The 20,866-nt window shown below is 40.6% G+C and overlaps 1 protein-coding gene across 9 annotated transcripts in view; it reads right to left on the reverse strand.

Annotated features, from left to right (window-relative positions):
* nup214 (nucleoporin 214) overlaps nucleotides 1–20,866 on the reverse strand; it is a 45,021-nt gene that overhangs the window by 8,853 nt on the left and 15,302 nt on the right. For 2 of the 9 annotated variants that reach the window (XM_046376065.1, XM_046376064.1), the window contains exons 25-36: nucleotides 20,146–20,209; nucleotides 19,361–19,427; nucleotides 19,087–19,171; nucleotides 18,709–18,761; nucleotides 17,082–18,611; nucleotides 15,575–15,642; nucleotides 15,259–15,430; nucleotides 15,020–15,172; nucleotides 12,752–12,923; nucleotides 11,178–11,323; nucleotides 10,596–10,629; nucleotides 8,760–8,971 (exon numbers count right to left, since the gene is read on the reverse strand). In XM_046376065.1, coding sequence (XP_046232021.1) covers nucleotides 8,935–8,971; nucleotides 10,596–10,629; nucleotides 11,178–11,323; nucleotides 12,752–12,923; nucleotides 15,020–15,172; nucleotides 15,259–15,430; nucleotides 15,575–15,642; nucleotides 17,082–18,611; nucleotides 18,709–18,761; nucleotides 19,087–19,171; nucleotides 19,361–19,427; nucleotides 20,146–20,209 — 2,581 coding nt within the window. In that variant the 3' untranslated portion in view covers nucleotides 8,760–8,934. Of the gene's footprint in view, nucleotides 1–8,759; nucleotides 8,972–10,595; nucleotides 10,630–11,177; nucleotides 11,324–12,751; nucleotides 12,924–15,019; nucleotides 15,173–15,258; nucleotides 15,437–15,574; nucleotides 15,643–17,075; nucleotides 18,612–18,708; nucleotides 18,762–19,086; nucleotides 19,172–19,360; nucleotides 19,428–20,145; nucleotides 20,210–20,866 lie in introns of those variants that run through there. The other 7 variants (XM_046376061.1, XM_046376060.1, XM_046376067.1 and 4 more) reach the window with 4 other exon arrangements.

Genomic DNA, 20,866 nt, shown 5'->3' on the forward strand with positions numbered 1-20,866 from the left:
AAAGGTCTTTTTTCATGAATGAATAAAATCAAAAATGTCTGTTGTCCCAGAGTGATATTCAAATACGATGTGTGGTGTATTGAAATACCTGTTTTTAATATGTAAAGTGCCTGACAAAAAAAATATATCTCCCAAAATTCTGACAATTTTGGTAGAAATTGCATAAATCAAAGAGACCCTCTTAGCCAGGAAAGGATATGCAGTCTCAGACACTGAATTGAAAAACCATGAAAACCTGCATAGGTACGAACAAACCCTGAGGTTACACATACACGGCTGCGCACATGAGGTATTGTACATCTCAGTCATTCAACAGATTTCTATAACATTAGACAGGAAGCTACTGCTCTAAATAGGTCTCTTTTAGCTGACAGCAGCGATTAACAGCAGTAATAAAAGACAGAGTAAAGAAGGACATACACCATAGTGAAAGAATCGCACAAAATAAAAACAAGAGATGATAAAAAGTCAGTCAGATGACAAATACTAAAGGGAAATCCAGATTCAATGACAGAAAATACCAGGATGTTTTGAATTTTTCCTTACCAGTCACCCCGATCTTAAACTAGAGAGCATGAGAGAGATTTTGGACAGCTTTCTACCTTGGTATCAAACAACAAAAAATGAAGCAACATCTAGCCACATACTATTTTTAAGATAAGGCTGGCAGTATTCTATATTTTTGTATTGTCAATAAATCCCATGAATGCTTTCATCGGCCTTGCAATATGTTCTGACTTCCCTACTCTTTCTGTGGCATGTTAATCTTTACAAGTGCGTGCCTGGTTCTAGAATCCGTCCACTGAATTGACTGAAGTTTTGATTAGTTTGATAGGAATTTCTGAAAACAGCTGGGGATATTCTACTGTTAAAATTAGCAGTTTATGTGTAAAGTCCCCTATTTGTCATTCTTCTGTTTAGACTCTTATGATCAAAGCTGATATAAAGGATTGACTTTAATCAAAGCTAGCAATAACTAACTCTCAGTGTCCTCAGAAACTCTTTTTTTTGTGCGATGAAGACAATCTTTGAGTCAAATTCATTAAAATACATGGATCTGAGCAATTCATATTCAAGAGGGTGCACAGGTATGCAGAACAGTGATAATAATGGTGGATTTTCTGCCTCTGCCTTTCTGCACTGCACTTCCATTATAACTCTTTAAGTAGCTCACAAAGAATTGTAAAGTACACCTTTGGGTTCCTTAATGTTGAGTTCATCACTTGGTATATAATAATATCACATATGCATGTAGGCAAAGACTTAAAATGAATCTCTAGTCTCCAGCAGTGAGCTGATATTTTCTCTTTCAATACAGAGAAGGGCTGATATGATATGGACACTGACTCACAAATTTTAAGAGCAGCTTGGGATTTAAACTCTGGTGTCTTTAAAGAGTCCTGTGGAAACACTGGATGACAGCGAAGTAGAGAAGACAGAGTAGCTGATAAGGAAACATGATACTATACATGGATTTAAGGGGTGTTTTACTCAAAAATTGCTGCTTTTACAACTTGTCCATATACCAAGCAAAATTTTTAAGTCCAGCAGCAGCTTGTTTATCCAGTTGGACTTCAGTTCCAGACCTGCAGCCTCTACTGTCTTTGCTATCCTGGTCACATTCCTGAGCTTCACATTCGCGGCTATATTTACTTGGCTCAGTGTCTGAGGCTATGTCGCAGTGTCTCCCTGCATACATCCACCTGTCCCTATTTGTAATGCCAAATAATCACGGTACCACTGTATCTTTGGCACCAGATGTTACTATTAATATCCCTGCGGTGCCGATGTAAGAGTTGCAATAGCTCTCTATCATTCTTTGTCATCTCAGAGATAATGCTGGGGCTTAGGGACCACTGATCCACAGAAATCTACTGGCCTATTTTAGTTTGAAAAGAGTTTCATCCGTACCAGGATGGACCTCCATACTTTGCAAGGCTTAGATTACACTTCACCTCACTGATTTTCAGTTATACCACTTGCAAACATGGAAGTGCAACGCCTTTTCACACGTAGTGGAATAGATTGGTAGATATTTACATGAGATTTAATGAGGGGTTTCCCTCTATCTCTTGTTTATATGTAGTTTTTCAGGTTTTAGCAACCTGTGAGGAGTTTGCATTCTACGTTTTAAAAACTTATACAAGGTAGTTAATACTTTTACAATCATAACGGCCCTAGCATGATAGTATAATAGAAAAACCATCATCTGACTGAGAATTATTTAAAGACTATACCCTACAGACATGATTATATAACTTTTATTTGCATACAATGCTGCAGCAAAGTAGATCAATCATTGTTATGCTTAAGCCAGACACTCATATTGCAGCCCCTACAGTTATGTAAGAAATTGGCTTTTAAACAACATGTACACCAGGGCTACATCTGGACTGTCAGACTACATTCCGAATAAGGACAATAACTGCTTACTATACAGTGTAATTTTTAAATTAATGGTAGCCATTAAACAATGAACATCTGCAAGCAGGGGCGGAGGTACTCATAGACAAACATTTACTGCCATCAGTGTAATTACAGCATGCAATGTTTACTGGATCCAACACCTCCCACACTCTGCCAAGGCTTTTGTGATAAACCCAGACATCACAAGCAGCATGCTCTTTTACACGATTATAAGTGGAGGTTAAACTGGGCACCTCATCTGACTGGTGCCTGCCTTGTCCAGAATTATTTTCTGTGACATTTTACTAAGGTCGCACTGATCATTCTTCACACCTCTAGTGTCAGCATGCTTTTGCAGTATGTTATTTACCTGTGTATCTCTACTTTTAAGCTGTCGTTTGGTTTTTATGAATGTTGTCAGACATCCAAATATTTCATCATGACTGACACCAGTAGGTACAACGTGTGAAACATTCTTCAGCGGCATTTAGCTCAAACAAAATCCACTGGTGTGGACTGTCATGTCTCGCCATTCCACGCCACTGTTCCATAAGTAGCACCTCCGTATATCAACAACAAGCTGCCATATAATTATTGGCAGCTATTATTTTTAAACTTTCATGGGTTTTGTCACTTTCGAACACTCACATAACGGGTATAAATGTGAAGAGGTCTTTAATATGTGCTATTTAATATTAAGTGTGCAGTTGTAAGTGTCCATAAACTGAACCTGGTCTACAAGGCAACAGTCAACCAGTTAAAGGAACTTTTCACAACCTGGCAACCCAAAATGTGCTGATCTGACCCCAAATGTAACTGATCTGTCAATGATAAGTACATCATTTTTAACATTCCGCAAACACACTAATCATGGCCTTTAACACCTTTATGAGGGTGAACTGTTTAAAAAAATTAATGATCAGTAGAATTTTAATGTTCAGCCAGCATAAGTTGCACTGGAAAACTTTACACAAAGAAATATTATTATTTATACAGTACACAACAAAATAGAACGCTATTTGCAATATCTGCAGAGGTTTCAATAAGGCCATTTATCTTCACTGCTCTGTCTTACTATGTGGAAAAATCTAAACATGCATTCAGTGTTAATCATTTTCTGCATTTGCTAACTGAGCTAAACAACACAATCACAGATTGAGCAGACAAACAGTTTGGATGTAATTATTATAGGAGCTTAGTGACCACATGTCTCATCATGTCTCATGATTCCCAGGCTTAACCTCTTTGACCAATCAAAAAAAAAGCCCTTTGGTGACTGGTAGGTGGTCCACATGCCTGTTTAAATACACACACAATATAGATAAAAGCATACAAATGCTGATGTGGTAAGCAAACAGAACAGACAAGAGAGCTGCATGACAAATATGTCACCGTCTAAACTATGGCAAACGCTCCTACTTTTAGTGCCGAATCATAAGCAATATCAGGAGGCATTTAAATTCTATTAATGATCCAAAAAACAGGACAAAAAAGGAATAATTTCAATGGTGGATATGGATTTACCTCAAATTTGGACAGTACAACACATCTGCTGACACCAGTCGATGTGTTGGAGCAGTTTCATGTGCATTAAAATGCAAGATGCTTGCTTGGGGAAAAGGGGAACATCATCAATTCAGCAAATAAAAAAATTAACTACTGTAAGTGTTGAGCGAGATTCAAGAGCTCAAACTGAAACACTCGATGGAACGTCTATGAAATAAGTCATCTGCAAAACAGATTCGATTTCAAGAAGGCTGGTCAAGCTAACAACAAAGTTACATTTGGGTCGGTTCTGACGAAGGTGATGAGACCCTGGTGAAGTTTAAGGTCAAATTGGATTCCCAAGCTGTAGAAACAGGGAATGCTCACCTGAGTGGGAAATTCAGATGTGTGGCTCAGCTCTTACACTAAAAAAAGAAAAACTGCTTTAGTGGCCAAAGTGAGAAGTTGACCTCAAGTGTATTTTAGTGTGTATGAAGGAGGACTTCGAATATCAGGGGTGCAAGCAGCTTGTTAAAGGTATCTGCAATATAGGGCTCTCATTACAGAAAGGAGAGTAGTGTAGATGTGTTGATGGATGTTAAATAGTTTATTGGTTAGGATAAGGATATTAAGATATCAGAGATAAATCTGCCCATACTGGCATCAATGTATAGGCAGAAAAAAGATGCTTGGGCTAATTAATAAAATAAAATAAAATTTCCAATGAAGTTTACAGAGCTTGCATGTAATTGCGGGCGATAAATAAAAATCGAATATGTCAATAATACAAATACGTGGGGCGGCACGGTGGTGCAGTGGTTAGCACTGTCGCCTCATAGCAAGAGGGTTCCAGGTTCGAATCCCAGTCTGGGCCCTTCTATGTGGAGTTTGCATGTTCTCCCTGTGCCTGCGTGGGTTTTCTCCGGGTTCTCCGGCTTCCTCCCACAATACCAAAAACATGCACATTAGGTTAATTGGCTACTCTAAATTGCCCCTAGGTGTGAGTGTGAGAGTGTGTGGTTGTTTGTCTTTGTGTGTTGGCCCTGCGATTGACTGGCGACCAGTCCAGGGTGAACCCCGCCTCTCGCCCGTAGTCAGCTGGGATAGGCTCCAGCTCCCCCGCGACCCTGACGGATAAGCGGTATAGAAAATGGATGGATGGATACAAATACGTTTAGTATTAGCCTCAAAAAACAAGTATCGGTCACGCACTAATGTCTGATATCACACAGTCTTAGCTTTCATAGATGGATCAGTGGTAACATTAGCTGTGTTATTTTTTTGATGTTCGCTACATTTACCTTTGAATAGTATCAAAAGGAGCATTAACAGAATTAACATTAAATATGTTTTATAGTGAGAACAGAAAGAGCGGCTGTTGTCTTGGCAGGTGTGTTTCAAAACAGAAACATTCCTTTAAAACCCCATTAAGTCCACGCAGCTCTAATGATGGTTAAAGCCTTCTCCCTGACATCTGTGATAATGCCTGACATCCATGATCAAGTCTATTAGATAAGACTTTAAGCCCATTCTCCCTAATCCATTCGCAGGCAAATGAAGTGTTGAAATTGCATGTGCCTGTTTGTGTTGCAGCACACGTCAATGGAGAGGGCACGCCAGCTTCTTCTACAGAGGCAGGGTTCTTTCTCTGGACATTTTTTTCTGGATACTTGAAGACTAAATTGAGTTTGAAATTTAAACTTTCAGTATAAAGCTCCTTTGAAGTATCAGGATAAGTAATGACACTGAACTGCATAATCCCTGTGAGTCAGTGAAAGACAGAGAGGAAAAGAGAGTGAAAGAGGAAAACTGAGGCGGGCAGGTAATTAAAGGATGGCAGGTGGGGGTGGACTTACTGGTGTAGCGGCTTGGGTGTTATTTATCATGTATTATGTTGATGTCAGTGCAGTGCGAACACGCTTAAAGCTGTGCTTAGCAATTAAGCAAGAATACCAGCATACAAAGTGATCTTGTCCTTATATTCTGCAACTTAACAGTAGCAGTATACCTATAGGACAGCAGGGAGAGAGCAGTTAAAGAACACAAAGAAATAGGTGGAGGTGACTGAGCGGCCATAAACTTAAAAAAAAAAAAAAATTAACTATGATAAAATTGGACAATGTAAGAGTACAGCGAGGTACAAAGCAAATACTGTCACACATATTTTATGTGCTATGTGTGTGAACTAAGGTTGTCACAACACCAAAATTAGAAAATACCACGGCCACACAACAGGTGGTAACAACCCGAGTCAAATATTAGTATGAAGACTTTTGGGGTTATATGACAGGCTTCAAAAATTTGGTGCACAGAAAATATTTATCAAACTATTAGCATGTACAATACAAATTACAATTACAATGACCTGGTGATGGTGCTAGATAAGAATTGACATCTCACAGTAATCCATCCAGCCGATATTTTTCACTCAAACCGTGAATTTGAACCCTAATGGTGACACTAGAAGAAAATTCAACCGCTCATCAGTCTTCAGGATTCGTCCTCTGGGAACGTGATGGAACGAACAACAAAAACCTAAACAGATGTAATGTTATGAATACAAGTGGTCTGAATTTGGTTGCTCTGCAGAGTAAAAATAGCTCAGTTTTTTATGAAGTGATACTGGTAAACTCTGCAAGTGTGTCCAGTTCACTTACTTATTTTTTCTGGTTATTTTTATATAAAAAATAATACAAAAAATCTTGCAATCTCTTCATGTGCTGTTCTCCAAACTGGGAGAGGCCTGAGGAAAATGTGGTGTGTAGTGCACCACCAGGTCAGCACAGTGTGCAGAGAGAAGAGAACCAGGGGGGGCGAGATCGCTTGTCTGTTAGTGGATTACTGGATTTGGATTATCTGTGCTGTCAAAACTGTCCATCAGAGAAAATTGTAGCTCTTCCTCTTTCAGAGGAGCTGGTGCTCACAAAGGCCCTGGATAACACTCACCTCACACGGCAGTGTGACCTATAAGAGACACTTGAGTGACCAGAATCAGCAGCACACTATTCACAGAAAACGCCTGAAGACCCAAAAGATGCACATGTAGTGATGAATACATCACCAAAGCGAGGCAGGGTTGTGCTCAAGAGCTGCTAATCATCAGTCACTTGGGGGGGGATGGAGGAAAAAAAAAAAAGGCAGAATAAAGGTGGGGGGTTGAGGAGGGGAGGTGATGAGCTATTTTTATCTGGATTCCATGAAGACAGCTGTCATCCTTCTGAGTGTTTGTGAGACTTTCCTGCACTTTCCATCACCAGGAACAGTGACACAGGAAACAAGAAAGAAGTACTGTCGCCGCAAAGTATTTCTGTTATATTTGTGGTGTAATAAAAAATAAAAATAACACGCACACGCACCCAACCTTTAATGCTGTCAAAGAGGCCAGTTGTGGAGTGGGTAGTGAATGTCTCATAAGCTCATCCGCTTTAGCTGAAAGCATTACAGACTTCGCACTCCGTAAACTGCCCGAGTGCCTCTCTAATCTGCCAATGTGTCCAACAGTGATTCTACACCTAAGACAAATGGATCTGGTGCTGATCAATCATTGTTGTGATCATGCCGTCCACTTCAGAAAAAAATACAAAACTAATCTGAAGATATTTCGGTTTACTTGGTAGAATAATCTAAAATGATTCCTCTTAAAAAAAATAAACAACATCATTACTGTCTTATTCATAGCAAATGGTGCCAGTGGTTCACTCTTTGAACCTATTAAAGGCTATTGAGGAATGCGGATTTCACCATTTCAGCAGGTGGAAGGTTCGGGTCACATTTTATGACCCTGACATACCCAGTGCCACTTCAAAGTGACCAAGACCTCCAGGAGACGGGTGGAGATAAGGGTGGACAGAGTGACAGTGACGCGCCCCACACACAGCCATGAGCCGGGAGAATAATTCTGCTTATGGCGGCCTAATGCTACAACATGGAGGCTCCTACACAAGGCACAGATCCCCATCAGCATTCTCCCACAGCAAAATTTAGCTCTGAGTCAACCAATTCTTTACTGGAGATAGACGAATGAGCTGCATACCAAGAGGGATTTAGCATTAATTAGTGGACCATCTAAACACGGCCGTAGGCTTGCTACCATGCTATTCTTCATGCCATCTCGAATTAATCTGTTTGATTTAAAATGGCTAATATTCAGATTTCACTATCCTCAGTATCAAGGAAGCACAAAGCATATTGACTGTGATGATGCCAAGTGATGTTACAATGCATGTCAAGATGTTTTAGAAAAAGTTTTGCAAGGGTCACATAAAAACGGCATAAAATCAAAGCGACATTTTGCAACTTTGTGGGTCACATTATGATCTGATAGTCACTAGAAAGAATCAGTGTGCCTTTGACATGACTGCATGATTAAATGTAAGTTTGAGTAGACAAATAATTGGAGGAAATTTCATTTATTTCCACTTTTTCATGTAAAAAATATACATCAAGCTGGGATTTAATGCAAAAAATCATCTGAAAAAGAAAATATATGTTTTCTTCACCTCAAACCATAATGCTGAGTTTGTTTAATTTTGGTACATTCTACATGGGTGTACATGTTTGACATTTGTTCATGACTGTACTGAAATAATTCATGCAGTCACAGTGAAAACACCACCTGAACTAAAGGCTTTTAAATTTTTATATGTTATATGAGCATACACAAAAATCTTAAAAATGCTGGCCACGAAATAAATAATGAATGACAAAAAAGTAAACTGTAAACAACAGTGTACTCTTTTTTTCTGGACCTGTTTGAAAGATTAGTTTTCTCACACGACACGACTTCTGCTTGTATGGATGTCACTACTCGATTCACCTCCTACAGCATGAACTTCCCAAATGAATATATAGAGATTGAACTGCTGCAATCTGCTTGAAAAGCTTTTATTTTAAAATACACAAACGTTTTCTGCAAAGAAAATGTATGCGTGTAAATCTATCCTCTAACCCAACACAACTATCTTCCTTAGCTTCCACCCACTGTGTGGCATATTGGCTTGATTGCAGAAAGTACTGAAGTAGCTCGTGGAGTTCTTAATAAAACTAGCTTCTCCAGCTGGAAAAGGTTTCAGAGTTTGATCTGGAAGAAGAAATGACAGACAAAGCAGAGAGGGAGAAATTACTGAAAATGAGTTCCAATGCTTGAAACAGCACTTGTAGTAATATTATTATTAGAATTACCACAAGACCTATTCAATCTTCCAGCTCATATCAGGGGGCCATTATTAAGGTACGGCACACTGAATTTGATATTTGAGGGCAATAATAGTAAAATGGGAATTTCAAGGTTCAAGAGGACAAACAAACAAGCAGTAGATCTGGCCGAATGAATGAATGGATGAATGAATGAATAAATATTTAGGTTTTTTTTGCTTTGTGTCTTGAGTAATTTATTGAATATCACTATTACAGATTATGTACGAAGCTGATTTTTTAACCAATGAGTGGGATAATGAGTGCTGCTGGTTTTTTTTGTTTGTTTTTTTTTTTTTGTTTGTTTTGTATGAGGCTGTGAATATTCTCATTCATCCAGGTCATGTGAATATTCTCACTAGTCCCAGCCTAGTCAAGCGAGCATGAACTGATGAAGCCTCTTGGATGAGAGGTGAAACGTCTTCAAAGACAAATAACTAAGTCCAGTTGCATTCGATTGAATTTCCTTGAGATATTTTGTATGAGGGTCCTCCCCAGTGTGGTTGTGGTGAGTCATTAGGTTGAAGAAAAAACTGTTGTTTTTTTGTTTTTTGCTTTTTTTTTTAAATTTTAATTTTAATTTTTAGTTTCACTCAGGAAACTTGTTCCGCAGAGGCCACTATTTTAATGGTCGCTATTTTAATGTTGCTGCATCCATATCTCCTCTGTCTGAATATACTTTAGGAGGAAGATACTAAAAGAAAATCTTGAAAAAAAAAACAAAACACAAAAACAACAACAATAATACTACTACTAATAATAATGACAATAAAAATGAGAGAGAAGGATTATTAACAGCATGTGAATGTGTCCAAAAGCCTAAGCCTCAACTCTGTACACACTCCTGCACACTTCAGAGCGCATTCCACTGGAACACACCCCGGGGAACACTGGCTGCCATGTGACGCACAGCAGCAAACGGAGGGAGAAACAGCATGAGAGAGGGAGGCGTAGGACGTGGGACTGAGGTAGGAGGGACAGAAAAGGAGAGACAGTAGGATGGGAATGGAAATATAATCGCAAGGGGGCAATTGGTAACGAAGTGCTACGAGAGCATTCAATCATTCATCACCCACGTCAGGTAACGACTTTCCATAGGCATTGCACAGTATTCATTCTAGTATGTATCAGATCATAGCATGACCTAATGATTAATCATTTAAATTTGTTCTTATTCAATGTTGAAACATAAAGAAAATCGAACTGAATTTCGATATTTCAAAAACAGCCATAAAGTTCAATTTAAAAAGGGAAAGAAAACTAAATAAATGAGGGTAGATGAAGTGCTATTAATCCTGAACAGGCTCTACGTGGAGCCATGTCTTTTTGTGAGATTCAGCAGAGTTCAGACCCACAGGCACAACATGCACTGCTGCCAGGGGGAAATGTGGGTATGTCTACTCACTGGGTTCACACACACACACACACACACACAAACACACGTACACACACACGCACAGAAGACACAAAAACACTTCAATTAACAGAAAATGTATAGACCAAAAACTTACGGGTTTGCAGAGCCAAAGGTGCTTCCAGAGAATCCTACAAAAAAAAAAAGGGGGAAAAGAAGTGACTTACTGGGTGACCGTGGCAATAAAACACGACTGTCAGTGTGACAAAGGATGAAAAAAAACACAATCCTAAAGCAATTTCACAGCACAGTTATCAATAACGAAGATCTGTCTATCCGTGTGCCAAGCTTTGCCACTCAGGGCTATCAAGGACAGAGACAGAGAAGGTTGAGAAAACGAATGGATTAATGAGACAATGGGCCACTCCAATGATTTATACATGAATAACAACAAAGTCCCTAAAAGGAAGCAGAAAAACAAGTTATTGGTTATTTGGTGGAAAATCTATGCTGACAAGACATTTAAATCACTGGAACAAGTAAATGCTTGGCTCTAAGAATCAATTTTTGTTTTACAACAATAATTTACTGTCCTGAATATTCACGCTGTTAGGAAAACTTAAGAAGTGCATAGACATAGGATAAACCAACTGATGTTGGAAGACCACTTGACTCCACTTGTAAAACTTACTGAGTGCTGATGAGCAAAAGGACATTTGAACTGAATTAGTCATCTCACCTCCTGTCTGTGGCTGTTGTCCAAAGCCTGAGAAGCTACTGGGCTGACTTCCAAACCCAGAACCTTGCTGGGCCAGGCTACCGAATGAAGGCGTGTTCTGATTGGCTAGGGCACCAAAAGACGGGGCGCTGGGAGGTGAGGCAAACCTGAAAATGGAAACAGATACAGACAATATGATGTGGTGCGCAACAGTAAAATCTATAACCACTAAATCAAAATGAGAGAAAATACTGGTAACAGAGCTGGTTTCCATTTAACAGCCCTACTTTAAACCAACAACTTATTTGCACAAAGAGTGAAAACAATGGAGATGAGAAATACAAATGACTATCGTCTATACTGTAGATTCTTTATAAACAAGCCAACAAGGAAGTAAGTGTCAGATGGTGTTTGTGAAGACTGAGCGATGGGGGTTTAAGCAGTAATCCCTTCCCTTCCACAGGACCCACGCCCACTGACGCCTGAGAGAGAGGGATGGGAGAATAAGCAAAATGGAGGGAGAGAGGGGGAGGAAGGCAGGGGGGAGAGCCAGCTTAATCTGCAGACCGCAGTGAGATTATCTGAAGCGAATAATCTAGTCCTGCACAGTTCTCCATAGTTTGGGGCTCATAACCATACTGCTTGTAACAAAACACATGTACGCTGTGGACGCACAGTGTTGACAAAGCTGGAAAAGTCATTAAGAATTAAAATTAAGGGAGGGAGGAAAAGATAAAATTATCCCCTTTCCTGCATTTTTAAACAAAATTTCAACAGATATAATTCTGACTTGCTGGGGGCTGTAAAGATTTCCCCATTCAGTAAGCTGACCTGCACTTCAAATTTTTAAATCTCCACTCTTAGTCAGTAAAATGTCAGTATTCCAACAGCAGACTCAGCAGTGTGACATCAGAGTAAATGGAAATGGGATTTCTGTGTCTTCACTGCAATGTTGACAGTGTTGCATGCTGAATGCTGCTTTGTGTGTTATGCCTGGGCGACGGCACTCTGAGCAAGACAGATTACAGATGATTCTGATTTTTTTTTAAAAAAAAGCTAACCGCCAGCTCTACACTATAGGCTGCTCCTCTCCAGCACAAAGAAACGGACTTCATCCAATATTTAGTGACTGCAATGTAACAACAGAACAACAAAAAATAAACTGTTGATTTACTGTGTGACGTAACGTGTGATGCATTCCTAAAATGTATGGCGGGACCTATCAGTGAACTAAGGTGGTAAGTAAAAAAAATGCAGCAGGACACTTAGGAGTGAAGCCATACTGACTGGATAATCACGACAGGCAAGTGAGTGAGGGGGACTTTACACTAGATGCGTTGCGATGGAATGAAATTTAATTAATTAGGTGCTCGTTTTGAATTTCTTCAATGTTAACTTTTGAAAAACTGACTGCCCTACTGCATATACTGACATGCGAGTCCACATCTATTAATAACATTGCCAAAGCCATGTCTTTGTGTTGGAGTCATGTCTATGTCTATATCTATTATAAATTCCCCTCAAAAAAGCAATTTTATTTTTGATTTTAACAAATCATTTTTCAAATCGTTCACAAAACATATTCAATTTCTTACCCAAATCCGCCCATGCTGGAAGCCGCTGTGCCCTCTCCGAACACTTTACTAGTTGAGGAACCCATGGTGTTGCTGAAGGAAGCACTTGAGCCGAACGTTGCTCCACCACCAAATGCTGGGGAACTACCAAAGGAAGGGGGACTCCCAAACACTGGAGCACTGCCAAAACCACCTGTAGAGCATTATATGGTTGTCAGCAAAGTTTCTTCAAGCAGATGTGAAATATGGTCACTTCTCTGGCTGGACAAGTGGGCATTTCATTCCAGAACATCAGAATTTCACAGTGAAGTTGACCATTGATCTTTCTCATATAAAACCACTTCATAATCTTAGACTTTTGTGTGAATATGTGTGTGATAATTAGAATATCAGGACTTATGGCCAAAAACATGTTTTGTGAGGTCACACTGACCTTGACCACCAAATTCTAATCATCCTTTGAGTGCATGTGGACAGCTTTGCCAGCTGTAAGTGAATTCCCTCCCGAGAGAACATGTTCACAAGAATGGGACGCATGTACGTGCCAACATCACAACCACGGCTAAAAAGGTCAGTCAGGACTCTGTTTCTGTGGCTTCTGAAGCATAGTATGGTATATTTATTTAATTATTATGGTATAGTATATTTACATATGATATTTCACCAATGTGGAGGTTATGGGCTGGGCTGAACAATTCTGCTTGGAGAGTGTAAATATGACTCTACACGTGGTCTGAACCAGGGCAGACACTACCTATATGGCACTGACTAAATACATTCAACATTTGTCATATTTCCGATTATATTAATTATTTTTAAAATATTTTCTCACAAGTAACTGCCTGAGCATGGTGAATACAGTTACTATACGGTTTCTTTTCGTGCACAGTATGCCACTGTTTTGAAATGACACACTGACAGCTCAGTGACTGGGTGAAACACTTGAGTCCAACACGAAGCCTCAGATGTAGGAGTGGCAGAGGGAGAAAGGGTGTGCTGAAATTACAGCCTGGCTACCAGCATGCCACAATAAATAATTGATTCAGCTAATGTAACAAGATAACATTCCCTGTATGCAGACCAGTGATAGGGCATTAGTGTGCTGAGGGGTACCAGTATCCCTGTGGAACTAAGGGATAACTTAGATCGCTGCTACCAGTGACAACTACTATTACCAAAGAACTGCAAAACAAAAAAAAAGAATAAAAGTCCTGTTTACATGTTGAAACAAAGCAATCAATTTGTGGAGGGATTAAGTTGATTCATCATAGTTAAACGTGCTCTGCACCTAATTTCATTTGCACTTGATCCAGTCTAACTTCTTAATCTGTCAAACAGTCTTGGAGCTCGGGTGTAGAGGAGTTTATTGAGGACAGAAGCTGTGATGACTGACACAAGCTGGTATGTCAGTCAAAGCAAAGCAAATCAGCTTTAAAGCACTGGGACTTCTGACACAAATGAACTACATGACTTTACGTGTAAACTTGTGGCTGTGGTTCATCTGGCAAAAAGCAACTCCTGCTCACAAAGCATAGCATGACAACACACACTATCTTGTGATGTTTATATTCAGCTTCACATGCTTTCCATGTTACAAAAACCATGACAGTAGATCGTAGCAAAAAATCGTTTCATTTTCTAATCATGTATGACAAATCTACACTGTTTTACCCACAGCAGTGCAGATGAATGGTGCTTATCCAACACATAGATCACCCATTTAAAATGAATGTAGGATACTGAAATATATACATCACATCTGAGTCATCGCACTGTGACTTAGCAGTGTTAAAAAGTAACACTGCCTCAACAGTAACTCAGGCAGGTAATATTGGAGTCCGACTACCTCACTTTCTGCTCTTCTGGGGTGAGCAGATAACGGTGTTTGCTTTATCTCAGAAGATAATGGAAAAAGTGATGTCAAGAGCAGCTGCTGTGCAACAGCGATTATGTTTAGGTGCACAGGCTTCCTCTCACAGTCGCGTCACTATCACTGAATGTCACACACTGTTGAACTAGAAGCCCCTAAGCCAGATCACAAAAAAAATGTGACAGAACAGACAACATCAAAGATCTCTAATACGAGCCCGGTCAGGTGGAATTATGAAATCTGTAAATACCTAATAAGAGCAATAATAAAAAGTTCCTACCATAGGAATTATGAACAGCAAAAAATCATCTGAAAAATGTTAACTGCAAAGTACAAGCAAGCATCACTTTCAGTGTGTGGATGAGACAATAAGGACTTGGGAACTATTAGAATAAAACCCAAAATTGGCAAAGATGTACCTGGCTTTGTCGGAGTAGAGAAGGAGCCGAATCCCTGGGAGGCAACACTCCCTGCACCAGTGCTGAAGGTCCCACTAGGTTTCTGTTCACCAAAGGAGGACTGTCCAAAACCAAAGGTCTTGGCACCACTATTCCCAAACAGACTGTTCGTTCCTACATGAGAGACAGACACATAAATGTAATGTTTCTGCTAATTTTCCTAACAGTTTCAACAATCTTATTTTTTTCCCTACAGATACCTGACGGAGCAGGCTGCCCAAACCCTCCGGTAGGGGCAGCAGTGCCGAATGGGTTCTTATTGGCAGCGTCTTCGCTCGGTTTACCTCCCAGGCCACTGAAGAATCCTCCGGCAGCTGAGCCTGCTGTATTGGCTGAACTCGAACCAAACAGACTCCCACCAGATGATGGCTGCTGTTGCTGCAAGTGAAAGGCTAATTAGGCAATGTGTCCAAAAGAATAGGAACATTCTTTTTAAATTTAGGACATTAACATTCACAAGCAGCTCTATAAAAATCAATCAACAAATAAATAATAACAACAATCAGTCGATAATACCTGTCCAAATAAGCTCCCACTGCTTGACTGTTGGCCAAACACGGGCGTGGCAGAAGAGCAGCCAAAAGCTGTAAAGAGGAGGACAGTGAAAGAGTAAATACTGACATTCTGTCAGCTCTGCATACTAGACATGTCATGTTACAACATAAATATCCCCATCATCACTGCACTGCTTCTCTTTCTTCCCACAGTGTCATAAAACAGAATGAGCCGACTCATTTAAAATCTGGAGACCAGGAGTGACAAGCTGCCTCTAACTGCTGATTAACTTCAGCTGTCTACAGAGACACACACATTCCCATACTGCGCTGGGAATTTAGAGAATCTTTAGGAATGGGGCAACTCCCTTCATGCCTCACTCAGAGTGTCACATCACACCAAATCACTGCCACACCTCCAACCAACTCAGGCCGGCAGAATAAAACATGACACAACTGGGAGTCTTCTGTCCTTCAAGATGATGGCCATTCAACCAAAAGAAGTGTCACATTTGACATAAATCACCACAGTAGGTGCAAGCTGGTCAGCTGGAGGAGTTGGTATTTTCACATAGCGTCTTTCACTACCCACTCACCCTAAAGAACACTGTGAGTGACACAATGGTTTGAAATTGAGAACTTTGTGTATAGCATTACTTTGAAAGCCTGAAGGTCTCATTTTCTAAATTTTTGCATAGACAGTATAAAATTCTTCCAGCATGAGTTCGGTGAACTGAAGATGGTGTGCTGAGATGATGAACTGAATGAAATGCACGTCAGGTTCAGTGCAGCACTTGCCATTAAGGGACAATGAAACTATACTTTGCATATGCTATAGCATAAGCAAGAAAACGAGAATGATTTGACAAAATTAACATGTGGAAATATTTTAAATCTAGCTCACATAACAATGGCAGGAGGGGCAGAAACGTTATCAAGGTGCAAGGTACTCAAGGTACTCTTGACATGATAAACAACACTGATGTAATGAGATTTACAGAGTAATGATCTGATTGAGCTTTCAGTAGGTAAATATTCCATTATTTATAAGATACACTTTCAATACAGGCTAAAATGATGCAGATCAAAACCCAGCCTTTACTGTTCAGCCTCTGCCCGCGAGTGTTGCAGTCCTGTTCTCTACAAGCTGGTGACTGTACCCAAGCACAAATCTTTAATGAGCAAAGAAGCTCTGATCAGTGACTACACTGTAGAATGGAGAGCGTAACAAGTGCTTCTGTAGTTCTAACAAATCCAACAGAGCGATACATCCTTCCTCAAATTTAATTTCAGGGGGTCACCCTCTCCCAGTGAAACCTTGTCATATCTTATCAATAATTTAAACTTAAAAAACTAATAATTATGAATGAGAGCCTCCAGGATTTGGATCAAATACCTCGTGCATCAGATTTAGCAGGCTACATTTTTTTTAATTACTGAGTGAAAAGACATAACAGTATTAACAGCCACAAATTGTCACCATATTGCACCAGTGAGCAATAAGAAAACAAATGCAGACTCACGCTCACCTGTGGGCTGTCCAAAGCTGAATCCTGAAGATGAGGATGTGGTGGTGTTACTCCCAAACACAGACCCTTGTCCAAATCCAGAGCTCTGGCCAAATGCTGGTGCTGTGTTTTGTCCAAACAGCCCTGAGCTTGTGCTGCTAGCAGTGTTGGCACTGCTTGTGCCGAAGGAGAAGGAAATTGCATTGCTACCAGTGGAAGCACCAAAAAGAGACCCTCCAGTAGTTGCACTGTTAGAGCTTGCTCCAAATGCTGATTGGCCAAAAGAAAAGCCACTGGCTGTCCCAGTGTTATTGGCAGGCTGGCCAAAGCCACTTGTCTGGCCAAATACAGGCTTGCCAAAACCAGATCCTGTTGATGCACCAAACCCACTTGAGCCAAATGCTGTCGATACTGGGGCTGCAGGGCCGGAGGAGGCTGAAGGAGCTGTGGATGCTGGAGGTGCAGCAGACTGCCCAAACACAGTGCTAGCAGCAGTAGCTGCTGTACTGTTAACAACAGTAGGGGTTGTGGTGGTGACCGCAGGGGCAACTGTGCTGATAACTGGTGTAACTCCAAGGGAACTGCTGTCTGTTGTTGCAGGGGCAGGCTGAGTAAAAATGGAACCTGGTTTGTCAGAACTGGACACCTGGAATACTGCTGGAGCTACCTGGGAGAGAGGTGCAGCAGCAGGAGTGGCAGTAGCTGAAGTGGGCACAGGAGCAGTGGTGGTGATGGTGTCTTGAGTGGATTCTGTTGCGGGAGCCACACTGGTTGGTACAGGAGCGGTTGCTTCATTTGGTGCAGTGATGGAGGATGAAGGGTCTGGAGTAGATGCAGGTGCGGCCAAAGGAGGAGCCGGTGTTGGTGCTGCAACTGTGGCTGCTGGGATTTCTGCGCTGGCAGCATCTACTGGGGGTTCAAATACTCCTTGGGGACTGACCCTCTCTACAGCTGGTTCAGCATCAGGTTCTTTTTCAGGGGGTGGTGTGTGTTCAGATGATTGTGGAGCAACTTTTGATTCCTCTGAAGAATCTGAAGAAGCTGCAAGAAGACTACTGAAAGATATGGGTAAAGCTGAGGCAGCTGAGCTAGACTGGGGAGCAGAGAAGGCCAGTTTGGGGTTTGATTCAGGAGGCTTGAACAAGCTGCCTGACACTGCACACTTGGACAAGTCTGCTCCAGCAGAATCTTCTGCAGACTTTTGGAGAATTGCAGCAAAGCTAAACTGTGATGCTCCCTTGCCCAAACCAAGTCCGGTTTCCCCAAAGGCAAATGAAGCAGCAGCAGCAGACTTAATGGATGAATCTTTAGCTTCTTCTCCCGGGCCCACACGTAGTCCAGAGAAGCTGCCCAGAGTTTCTCCCCCAGCTGTCCTCGGCGGCTGTGGCTCTGACCTAAGCACAGTTGTAGAGGAGGTGGGTTTGTCTCCTGATGTATTCAGAGGCAGGGTGGGAGAGCCAGTGCCAAGAGCAGGGGAGACCGACTCCTCTGCAGTTTGCCCAAATATCGCCTTGCCATTTCCACCAAAGGAGAATTTATTCGTATCTTTCACTGGAAAAACATAAGGGAAAAAATGAACATGATGCAGGTCTGTCTGTTTGACACCATACCACAACACTCTGATAGCAAGCTGCTGTATTGTTTCTACCTTGAGACATTCCAGGTCCCTGCGTAACTGAAGCAAAACTGAAGCCTGCAGACCTGCAAAAAAAAAACTCAAGTTACAGTAAAACAACAGTGAGAGCATCTTAAGCTTCCCACAACCCATGATATTCCTTTAATATCTACATCTCACAAATTAACAGTCAAGGGCAGTTTTATATGATGGAAGGTCCTGTTTGGATTCAAATCACTTGTGATTGGATAAATCAATTGATGTAAACACCCCCACGTGTATGACGAGTCATGAATAAATACATGAATACACGAATACATATACTTTAGGATAACAGGAAGGAACATATAAGCAACGTTAGGCATTCTTTGCATTTCAGAATGGCCTTTTACTTTGCATAAGCTGACTCACCCTGATGTAAAGGTGAACCCTTTGCTGGTGCTTTGCTCAGCTGAGCTCGCAGGGGCCACAGAAACATCTGGTTTGGACAACTGACCTGAAGGACACAGAAATTTACAAAGTATTAAAGGTTATCATATAAGGTATCACCTTGCAAAATAAAACCTCAGGATTACTGTTTGCACACCTATGGTCAAGAAAGCTATGCGATGTTCTGGACTGACATTTTGCTTATCCAAATCTGGGGGATGGGTAAGACATGCAGATATATTTGACCAGTGCTTACCAAACACAAAGCTTCCCTGTGGGGTGGTTGTACTTTCAGTCATCTTCTGAACACCTTGGGGAGGATTCTGCACAGACACAGTTTCAAATAGACAGTGGCTATTATAGATTTCTTAAAGAATTCTATATAGCAATAACACAGAAAGACTTTGTATCTACTGTACAAACAGCATATATAATACTAAGAAATAAGCAGGTGCGATTAACGTCAATCATAAAGCAGACGTTGAGGACAGACAAGAGCGTGCAGACGTGGCTGGAGAACAGTATGTCCGGGTCACTCCCATGAAACTGAACTTGGGCCGGAACAATGATGGAGATTTGTGCGAGGAGCTCCCCCGTCACCCAACTGCAATTTATAACATCAACATGGGAGGGAGCTGGGACATTTCTCACAAATGCAGTTAATGGTGTGTCTTCACATGCAAAACTGTCAGCAATCTGTGAATTTTCACAGGCTGAATGTACTTTAAAGTAGTGCGGAGAGGGATACTGACAGTGAACTTTCTTGATTTTGAGCATGTAAGTAATGGCATGTCAACAAAAAATGTTAACCAAAGGAGATCAGGCATTTGGGAAAAAAACAATATCCTCATAACATTTTGACTATACTGCCATTACTTTATTATGTTTCATCAGTGCTGTATAATATTTGAATTGTGAGCCACTCAAGATGGATTTTACCCACTTACATTCTCATTTTACATGAGAAGATATATAGTTGTTTGAAAGAACAAACAATTGAAGAGATGAAAAACAGCTTGGTGAGAGATAAAGAGCACTCACTCGTTTGGCCTGGTTTGAAGACACTGTCGCAAATACCTGAGCTGCTGGATCTGGTACTGATGAGCTGGGAAAGAGAGCAGAAGAGGGAGAGACAACAAACCCATTACTACTTAGTGACATGAGATATTTATGCCTCATGATTTTAGGAGTGCACAACCAAAAACCTGGTCGGTGCTATCAAATACTTTCTTTGTATTGGACTGGACAAACAGTTTATATCTTCCTATATAATTGTATTATGGCAAAATCTTGATACTGATCGCTTGGCTCAAACTGAGTATCTAAATTAATAATAATTCAGATCTGCTACTGCATTAGATTAAATAAATTAAAGTATAAAGTAAAGTACTCTAAAATGTGATGTATGTAAAATGTAAAACTGCCTACTAGTAAAATAAAATATACATATTTGTTTGCTATACTGAGCTGGGAATCACTTGAAGAGATGTCTGAATTGTCACTGTTAGACAGAGATAAAAAGCATCAGCATGAAAAAAGGGAAAAGCCCATTTTCGTAATCGACTTGCTCTCACAACGCCTCGCTTTACTAGTTTATTGTGAGTGTGCTTTATTTGGGAAAAGCCCCAAGGAGGGATGGCCTGCTGAAATATCAAGCACAAAAGTGGAGCACAACCCAGTGAGTCAGAAAGAGTAAGGTGCAGGAGACAGAAAGGGGCAAATGAATCATGGAGTGAATTAAGAGCCAAATGAAAAACATGAA

The sequence above is a fragment of the Scatophagus argus genome, chromosome 20 (assembly GCF_020382885.2).
Source record: "Scatophagus argus isolate fScaArg1 chromosome 20, fScaArg1.pri, whole genome shotgun sequence".
Lineage (NCBI taxonomy): Eukaryota > Metazoa > Chordata > Actinopteri > Scatophagidae > Scatophagus > Scatophagus argus.